This window comes from Triticum urartu, chromosome 6A, assembly GCF_056163025.1.
Source record: "Triticum urartu cultivar PI428250 chromosome 6A, HENAU_Tu73, whole genome shotgun sequence".
NCBI classification, from domain to species: Eukaryota; Viridiplantae; Streptophyta; class Magnoliopsida; order Poales; family Poaceae; genus Triticum; species Triticum urartu.
The window spans coordinates 241,421,763-241,432,292 of NC_141878.1; the positions used below are offsets into that span (position 1 = coordinate 241,421,763).

General features: G+C 52.2%; 1 protein-coding gene across 1 annotated transcript; it reads right to left on the reverse strand.

Moving 5' to 3' along the window:
* Positions 1-9,790: 9,790 nt before the first annotated feature.
* On the reverse strand, positions 9,791-10,228 carry LOC147964881 (uncharacterized). Its single transcript, XM_087530196.1, has one exon. It carries the CDS (start codon positions 10,226-10,228, stop codon positions 9,791-9,793), a length of 438 nt encoding a protein of 145 aa, XP_087386322.1.
* Positions 10,229-10,530: the final 302 nt, after the last annotated feature.

The window sequence follows — 10,530 nt, forward strand, 5'->3', positions numbered from 1 at the left end:
ATGATTCAGGGTGGTCGCGGCCGCGTTTCATCTCTGGCTCTGCCATGAGCACGGCAGCCCCCTTGCGCTTCATGTCCTCCTGGTTAGCAGCTGGGAAATGCACCCTTCCTCTGCCATTGCACACTTGGTCGCCATATTGAACATCTCCAGGGCCGGACATAGCTCCTCGTGGATGGCGAGCTCCTCCTTCATCTTGACATCGCCGACGCCATCAGAGAACGCGGAGATGATGGCCTTGTCCGTCACCTTGGGGATCTTGAGGTGAACATTGTTGAAACATTGGATGTACTTCTGCAGGGTTTCCCCTGGCTGCTGCTTGATGCACCATAGGTCGCCTATGTCCAGCCGGCGGTCGCGAGTGCCCTGGAAGTTGGCGACGAAGCGCTCATGCATCTCGCCCAGGAGGAGATCGATCCCGTGGGCAAGTTCAGGAGCCACGAGAGCGTGCCATCCTTGAGGGCCATGGGAAACCAGTTCGCCATGACCTTCTCGTCTCCGTTGGCTGCCTCGATGCTCAGCTCGTAGAGCTGCAAGAATTCCGCAGGGTCGGGGCTGCTTTCATAGCACGGAGGAAGGTCTGGCTTGAACTTGTCTGGCTAGACGATGCTGTGCAGCTCAGGAGAGAAGGCGTGGCAGCCTGCTGTCGTCACCGGAGCCCGTCGCGGAAGCGGAGCCTAATCTTGATATCCACGCGCCGCCACCGCAAGTGGTGCTGGGAGCGCAGGAGCGTTTTCTTGCGCCCTCGGGACTTCTTGGCAGCTTCCTTCTTCATGCGCAGGCGGCCAGCATGGTGGGTCACGCCAATGGACCGCGCGTATTGGTGAGAGGGCGCCGTCTTGATGCGGAGGCGGCGGAGGCGCTCCAGGAGCTATGTCGCCTGCAGCTGGAGGTGGGGAAGTAGCAAGAGAGACAGTGCGGGGTGATGCGGTCCAGCCAGTTGTCGTAGAGGTCTTCGTCCAGGCGGGAACGCAGGACCTCACATGCCATGAGCAGCGCGACCTATGTGTCCGTGGGCATGCGACGAGCGTGGGACAATGAGCCGGCCGTACTCAGTGATAGGGTGGCGTTACATCCGGCCCGCCGCATAGAGGGGTGCAGTGATGAAGCTTTCTGCTCATTTGTTGTCGGGGCGGTGGCGGCATTGGCAGCGGGTGATGGAGTACAGTGGGGGGGGGTCCGTCAACGGGTGCCGTCTGAGCGATGCAGGCAGCAAGGGCGGCCCAGCGCTCAGCACGGGCTCGGCAAGCATAGCCATGGATGCGGTGGAGCAGTGGAGCGTGGATCGACGGAAGAAAGGCTTCAGCGCACCCCTACCTGGTGTGCCAAATGTCGTATTCTGGGTTCTGGCAATCCCTTGAGGTTCGAACTCTAGGGTGCGCACGAAGATCTCTCCCTAGCTTGCTCTCTCAATAATCTCAAGGCCTATCTCGCTAACTGTCGGATTCCGGGTTCCGGGAAACCCTTGAGGTTTGAACACTGGGGTGCGCACGAAGATCTCTCCCTAGCTCGCTCTAGCAACGATCTCAAGGCCTAGCTCGCCGAACCTAAGGAACAAGAGACACGAGAGTTTATACTGGTTCGAGCCACCATTGTGGTGTAATATCCTAGTCCAGTGTGGTGTGGTGGATTGCCTTGTGGGCTGAGGATGAACTAGTATAATGGATGAACAACCTCCTGAGGAGAGGTGATCTTGAGCTTGATGAGCTCGTGAGATGGCCTTGGTGGAGTGGATCCGATCTAAGATGAGCGAATCTTTAACTATGGTGGTGGTTAGTCCTATATATAGAGGCCCCGGTCCTCTTCCCAAATGTTAGGCGGGAAGGGATCCCACAACAACTAGTTTTGAAGGGAGAAAACTAGTACAAGTTATCCTGACAAAAGGTGGTTTTCTCTTGCCAAAGGCTCTGGTGGTGACGCCGCCATGGGCTCCACGGTGACCTCCATCCCGTCGTCCTGCTGGTCTTGGTATTGTTTCACTAATATCGAAACCTTTGCCTAACGCCTCCGGACTCCTCGCCTGCGCCTGCTTCCTTAGCACAAAAAGAGGAAACTGGCACTCTACGCCCGCTGGCGCCCACCTGGCTTCGGTCATCATGGCTCACGTCATGCGGACCTCGTGAGGTGCCCCTTGCATAGATATCTCCGCTCCTCAGGAGCTAGCCTAGCGAGGCCCCCATTGGGGAGGTCTTGGTGTTGTCCGCCCCGCGAGGCTTGGCCCCTCACGAGGGTCTTGAGTGGTTGGTGATGAAGATGGGCCGTACCAGGCCGTTGGTGGAGCCACGCCCTGGGCCGCAGGTAGGCAAGTCTGGGTACCCTCGTTCCCAGGACGCCGTCACTAACATGCCTACTCTGGCAGCACGGCAAGCCTGTCGTGCCACTTAACCAGCTTCTACCTGTTTGCACGACACGCCTCTGGACCGGTGTCATATAGGGAGAATCTCCCTTCCAAATGGCTACCACGTGCCAAATACATCCACTTAATCACTTGGTGGCTTGACACCACACTAAAAAGCGACTTGCGTCACTTTGCGCTGGGATCTTGGTGGCGAGATTTTCCTTGGTGGCCCCCGCAAGCCTACCGGGGGAATCTTCGGACTTGTCTTGGTGAAGCCTCGACCTGACCAGGCTCGTCTGCCCATCAAGGGAGGTGCTTCCTTAGTGATATGTTGTCCCCTTGGTTTGTGTTGGTCTTCTTGATCCGCCCTTTGGTTCCTCAAAGAGCTATCTCTCTGTCTTGGGGGCTTGGTGTTGCTGTCTCATTGCCCTTGTCCCTGTGCATAGTTTGGGCAACATCCGAGAACGTTTCCTCCATCAAAAGGAGCCCCTGAGCCTGGCCCGAATGTGCTGTCGAGCACCATTGGGGTAGCTCTCTTCTTGACATTTTCCTTGCTTCTTCAATAACCTGCGCTTGAGTCAATTTCCGGTTTTTCTGTGGGTCGTACAAGAAGTAGTGGGGGAGATTTATGCCATGATCCCTGGGCAGCCCACGTCGCATGTTCATGGGGCAGTTACTGCTATTCCACTAGCTCCCCCGCTCCTGGTGTTTCCGCCATGTATGCTGAATGCATTGCATAGGGTTGGTGGCGGTCGCGGAGGGCACAGGAACGAGTGCCATGGCAGAAAGCCGGGCACCACAGATATGCACATGAGGTCGGTCTTAATTCTATGCGTCGTTGGTGATGCAGAGGAGTCGGAGTGCTGGAGAGGGGCGGTTGTCCCGTGGGTGAGGAGCCAGCCCCAGGCCCCGTTTTCCTATAAAAGGGGACGTGGGCATGGTGCTTGCTCACACCCATCTCCTCATCTTTCCTTCTGACATCTTCTCTCCACCATGGTAAGGGGGAGAGGCCGTGGTGGTACTCCGGCGGTGGCGATGAGGGTTTCCGCATGACAATGCCTCCCTCCTCCCGCTTGGGACACAGGGGCGTAGGCCAACGTAAGAGGAGGCGATATAGTACGAGGACTTCGCCACCATGGCGCTTGGGGACGAGGAGGGAGAGGAAGTGCATTGATCGCCCCCCTCCAGTCGTTCTAGGCACGAATGAAGGCCACGTTGAGGACTAGCCACTTCAATTCATCATCAAGATGTGCGGGATTCCGCGCAGTCGCCTTCGGCTTCCGTCTCCATTCGCAAGAGTGATGGAGGTTGAACAACCTTCGGGTCTGAGGCTGCACATAAGGGGCTGCTGTAATGGCAGCATGCGGGCGGACATAGAGTTCCCGACACCTCATGTCATGCTCCTCCGGCGCAGCTAGAAGACCTTTGCTCGTGCCCATATCTTGGCGGCGGGGCACGTCCTTCACTTCAAGTTAATGGACGCCACCTTGTTCTCCGTCAAGGTCTTCGGGAGTTTGAGTGCTCGCTTAGGGTGCTGCGTGGAGAGCTCAACCAACAACAAAGGCTCCTCCTCGAGCGGCCGCGATGAGGAGGACAGTGATGCCGATGACGGCGACACCGATGGGGAGGACAACGGCTCCGACTCCAGCTCAATACCAGCTGCACCATCACCATTAGCGGGAGGTTGGCGGAACCACCAGCTGCTCCTGCATCTCCTCCCTGGCAAGGCGATTTGCAGGGGTGTTGCGTGTGGTTGGTGTCTTCGCCTCGTCCAGCAGTCTTCCAACTGGACTCTGGGAGGCTTCCCCGTGGACTCCGGCTTTGTCCTTCCTGCTAGTGTCCATGCTGATGTTTCCTGGTGGCCCTGGCAAAGGTAACCAGGGCATCGCCTAGCCGCTCTCCCCGCCCATCACCTTCATCCACGCCCTCCCGATCATGTCAGGCTGCATCCTGTGGGCCCTAATGGGGTCGGCTGAGCTTTTCCCACACACTCCTTTTTCCCTCTTCGCCTCCCATTGCAGTTCCTAGGAGGAGAGGGACAAGAAAGGGACTATGGGGCACTTATCTTTTTTCAGTCTAAAATATGTAGGCGTTTGCCAAATTTTAGTCTTAAATATGTAATCTATGTTATCCATGTTCATGCTCTATAAGTTTTGTACTTGCTTATCCGCATATTAATGAGAAAACAGGAGCCTTGCCTGGTACTTGTGCATGTATCCTATCCATGCAGAGGATGAATGCCTCTATACTTTTAGGTAAACATGTTTCCTCGTCAAGCTATCTTGCCGGTGCCTTCCGTTGTTGCCACGGGGCCTGGCCCCTTGAGATCTTCTTTCAATACTATGGAATGGAAGCGGCCCCTTGTCAATACTTCTTTGTCAAATGCCACTACAACCTTCCTGACCGAAGCAAACTTCAGATCAAATTACAGGTGGGAGCAGAAATGTTCTGAAGGCGAGAAGGTTTCTCTATGCACAAGTTTTCTTCTTACAAAGACATGTATGGATAAAAAGAAAAAATGTTGGGGATCGATATGTAAGCTTGTTTTCTCATGGCCCCATAGGTGGTCGTGGTTTCCCACGACAATGCTAAACCATGAATGACTGGTTGTTCTTCCTCCATAGGAATAGGTGTACTAAATGGTGGAGTTGGGGTTTGCCGTGGTAGTACTGGCGCTTTGGGCACTGGAGCTGCCTTACTAACTCCTCTTGTTTGGGAGCTCTATGGTGTAGATGGTGATGTGTCAAGAGGAACTAGGTTACTATCTGCTGGTTTTGGGGTTAGGTTCGGTGAAACTGGTTCTCTGTCCATCGTAGTAGCGGTATAACCTGCGAGTGTCTGGGTTATCTGTGGTAGGGCTGGTTTTCGTGCATGTACAACCGGGGTATTATCTCCACCAAGAGGTAAAAATGTTTTAATTGAAGACCGTGTTTTTACTAAGATAGATACTGCCATCACCCGATGATGGTGTTCTGGGAACCAAGGCACCCATACTTGCCTGCCTACAGCCCATGGCGTGTGATGCGTAGCATCCCAAGGTCATCCCCATGGACCCACCTACATCTCCTACGACACCACTAGGACTAATGACAAGAGCCCAAGCGAAGGCTCTCGAAGATAAGGTGAACTCACTCCTCTCCGAACTACAACTCTCCATGCATGAGAATTGGCTACTACCTCAAGCGGAAACCCTATGTGTGATCAGGTGCTTGGAGGAAGGCCACGGACCAACTACACTCAACGGACAAGACGGTGAGGAATCCAAGTTCATGGGACAAGAAGAAGAACTGCTCAAAGTCCCCAGGCTCCGGACGACCGACGAACCCTGGACATCCAACGACCTCCAGGCTCCGGACGTCCGGCCCTCTCTGGACGACCGACACTTCCACACCCGAGACAAAACTATGGACTTCCGAAGCGCTACGGACGACCAACGACCTCCAGGCTCCGGACGACCGACCCCGACCGGACATCCGACCGAAGCACACCCGAGCTGAATCTAAGGACGTCCCACAGGCACCGGACGCCCGGACCCTCGTGAGCCTTCGGACGACCGCTGACTCTCGGATGTTCGACGCCTGTGCACTGCCATGTGTTGTGCCACAGCCCATGTACCCCCCCACTTCGCCCCCTTTTTCACTAAGACTATATATAGACCTCCTATTCCTCCTAGCTAGGGTTAGCATTGGTTTAGCTCGTATTTAGAGATAGAGCATTGCTCATCCACATTGGATCTACTCCACGAGAGAGACTGCGGCCTCTACGGAGAAGATCCCTTTGGATTCAAGACCTCGTTGTAGAGAAGAACATCAAGACCCCCTCTTGGGTGGCCCCAACAAGACCTCGTCACAGAGAAGACCGTTGCCTTTTGTATCGTCCCTAGTTGACCGTGGATCGTGTGATTTCTTATGTACTCGAGGATCTAGCACATGTGTGATTATTTCTTGTTGGCTTAGTGTTTCTCTCGTGTTTCCCCCGTGTTTTCCCCTCGTTTTCGCCTTTGTGTTCTTCGTGTTCATCACGGGATCCGCTCCTTTCATGAAAGATCGTCCGATTAGGGTTCTACCCTACATCATCTTGGTATCGAGTGCCATGTTGATCACGATTTCGGAGCCTCCCCATTGTGTTGCTAGCCTAGTTATTGTTGATTTCGTTCCTAATTCGAAAATTCCCCACAAAAATAGTCCCATTTTTTCTAATTTGTTGGTGTGTTGAAATTTTGTTGGATTTGATCTGTGGATTTGCTTTGCCTTGAGTGGATCTACCTTTTCCCCCTTGTCTGCACCCTTTCCATCCACGAAATTGTCCGAATTCAATGATTTCCACCTTGTCCACCTCGTACACGTGATGTTCTTCTCGTGCCGGCAAAATGCCCAGGCACCGGACGTCCGACCCCCTCCGGACGTCCGATGACCGGACGACCGGCCCAGCCCGGACGTTCGAGGATCCCTAACGAAACTGAACTTTTTTAGTTTAGTCACCACCACCGACCCACATTTCCGCCTACGCACTCCTACCACCTATACTCCATCACTACTTCCGCATACCACCACCATTGCTTACCAATTTCACACTCTGACGCGTGTTTCCACTTCAAGCTTTGAGAATTTGAGTTGCGGTTCCGTGTCCTTTTGTGTTTCGGCTATCTTGGAACGGTTCGACATCAACATCACCGCCGCTCATCTTCGCCACGGACGCATCATCAACAATGACCACCTCGACTACATCTTGGTATTTGTGCCACCATTTTGATACCATACCGTACGCAAGAAACGGTAACCTTGTCTTGGTATTGGACATATCACTCTTTCCATTACATTGATAGCCATCATAGCCTTACTCCTTTGCTTCACTTACCCATTGAGACTAGCCTTTGAATATAGCTGGCAACGAGACTTGTGCACATTAGTGATCATACTCCCCATAGCATACATACATCATTGTTGCATATCTTGGTATCATCTCTAGTGTCCCAAGGTTGTCATCGCATATACAATTGATATCTTGGTTCGTGAAGCATTGCATGAGAAAAGAGTTCACACAACAAAGAGGCAAACAAGCTTTTAAGAAAAAGGGAAAGATAAGCAAAGAGCTTTTAAGCAAGAACCATAGCATCATACAACATTAAGATTGTCATATTAGATCATCTTGGATCATATCATAGAAACACCTTGCATAGAGCACACTTGGGATAGAAGTCGTTGCATTTTTGCTTAGTAGGTTGTGCATAAGTCTTTGTATTCGCTTATTGTGCAATCGTGCTAATGTCTCTCTAGTGTTGTGCAACAAGAGCATTTTTGTGGATTCCACATTTTGGCTCACCCTTGGTTGCACGACCCCACTTATCTTTTGGCGTGTGTGTTTTTGTGTACCTTATATTGCTTGGTCTACTTGTTACATTGCTTATACACAAGGGAAAAAGAATAAGGAAGACGCATACAATGATCTGGCTCACTGATCTCTACTTCCTTTATGTGCTGCAGTTCGCGGAGACTAGTTCTCACAGCGGGCGATGATCTCTTTCATTAGTTTCATGTCCTTAATACGCTTTTGGCTGCATCCATAGATTCCTCCACCAGCCTGTTGCGCTCGATGCAGAGCATGGCATTCTCATCCATAAGTTTCTTGATGATGACGCCCGTCCTCTGCAACAAGGCAGCGATCTCCTCCTCCTGCTTCTCCCTTTTGGTGATCTTCACCCTCAGTAGGCCGCGCTCGCCCTGGAGCTTCCTATTTCCCTCCCCTAGTTGCCGGATGACGCCGGTAGCCTCGTCTTGCAACCTCGCCCAGCTGGAGATCTGATCCATCTGGCTATGGACCATCGCATGCATGCACCTGTAAGAGTCCACGCCTGCCCGCGAGAAATTTTCCCAGGCCGACGCTATGCGGCGGGACCTCCGTACTGCTTCAGCAGAGTGGCGGGACATCTCTGCTGCTTCCGCGGTGTGGCCGGACCAGTCTGCTACATGGATAGCGCGGCGGAACCTGCATGCTACTTCAGCGGCACGGCGGGACCTCTATGCTGCTACTGCTGGGCGGCTGGACATGTCAGCTAATTTTGCGACGAGGCGGGACATCTCTCGTGCTTCCTCTTCCATGCTCGCCTCTCCCTGGTGGAAATCTCTCGACCTAGAACTCACGCTGGCAATGGCTCGATTGACTTGATGAGGAGTTGAGAAGGAATGTGTAGTCATCTTGGCATAGTAGTAATTATAACCGAGTACACTAATATACTTCTATGTGGGAAACCGTTTAGGTTGTGATCGGTGTGAACAGGTTTGCAATTAAATATAGTGTGCTAGTAGCAGTAATTTGGAATGTGACGAGACACGCTCCAAATTTATTGACGGTTCTAGTTTTGAAGTGCAGAACTATTCCCAGATGGTGTAACATGGGCACATGTTCTTGGCCATGGTGTAGCATATGCCATGGTACTAGTTCTTTTTCTACTGCTGTGTACATGCAAAAACTAGCACCGTCGGATACATATCTTATGCTTGGTGTTCGACAGGAATAGCCTCCTGGCGAGCTATAGACTAGTCTTTTTTTAGACGCATTACACCTATCTCTCAGGACTTCTCACATGCACCATCACTGCTCCCTAGGTCGATGCCACCCACAAAACTTGTACTCTGAGTTTAGTACGTTATACAAGAAGAGAAGAGGTGCACGCACGCACTCGTCCTCTCTCACACACGCATCTATAGCTACGAATTGTATTGTTCTCAATCATCTGATTGGCTCTATCATTGGTTTCACGTTGCTCCTTGGCCTTGAGAAGTTTAAAACGCGGAGTCTAAGATGGAGGCGCGAGGTTTTGGTTAAGGTGCGGGCCGCACATAGCACCAACACGACATGAGCTTCGTCTGCCTGGTGCACATGCAGTCGGGTGAGTTTTCCAAGTATAAGACACAACCAGGTCCTCGTTGGTATCCGTGCCTCAAATAGTACCTTCATAGTGGGTAGTTTCATATATTCTCTACTATGACCAGCTTTAGACTACCCACAGTGGGAGTAAAATACTCCCTCCTTTCCGGTTTATAGAGCTTATCTCAACTTTTTTGTTTTTTCAATTTATCGAGCTCATCTCCATCTCATTTTTAGTTTCCGAGATGCATTAAATCTTTTCATTCAAGAATTAAAAAGGAAAACACCAATGCATGTAATGTTTCTACTTATCTATATCTAGGCAAAATAGATTATGTGGCGTGTAATTAATGAAGAAAGAGAGGCATGTGGTAACATAGCTAGTTATTGTAACATCACACATATCAAGAAAGAGAGGCATGTGGTAACATAGCTAGTTACTGTAACATCTTTATATCCAACAGACACAAAATATCCGTTTGACTGTTGGAAATTACTTTAACTGCTGATTCGATGTCGAAGTAATTGATGCATCGCCACCAAAGCCCACCTTCTCTTAAGCTAAAGTAGACCGAGCTAACCCCTATATTAGCATATTACTAAGATAAACAGAAGGCATTGTAGAATAATTTGGGACGTGAGGTTGTCAATCTGAATGTGGAGGGACACCAGCTTAGCGCCGGACAGCAGCTTGGGAGGAATTGTGAAGAAGGTCAGCTCATGCACGGCGACGTCACCAGGATCCTTGCTGCTTATCACCACCATTTCCACCTTGACGGCGTCGGTCCTGCCTTTGGGCTCCCCCGATGTGCCGTTCGCCCATAGCTTGGCTACATAGTGTGGAAGTGGGGACGACCCCGCTCTGACAAAGATGACCGACACAGCGATAGGCGTGCCGATGTCAAGCATGCCGCCGACCAAGAAAAATGAGCAGCCGTCCTCCTCCGCGAATAGCAAGAGATGTGGCTCCGACAGTGGCACTTGCAGCTGGAGCACCTTGCCATACTGGATCCTATGCACGGGCATGGGATGGACGGTGCTGATGTGGTGGGAGATTGCCGACTGCGGGCCTTCGTAGCCGCAGACGGGCACGGGGCATTTGCAAGGCGTGAGAGGACACACGCTCTTGGGTTCGGCGAGCTTGTGGTAAGTGACTAGAGCCCATAGCCTTCGTGCGGGCACTCCACCCTCACCGTGGAGAGGACGGCGTCCACCTCCATGTTCCGCACATCGAAGCCATCGCCGCGCTTGCACTTCTGGCACTACCGCTGGTTCCCGGGGCGCTCGACGCGGCAGTCCGCGCAGGCCAGGTGCCCTCCCTTGCACTG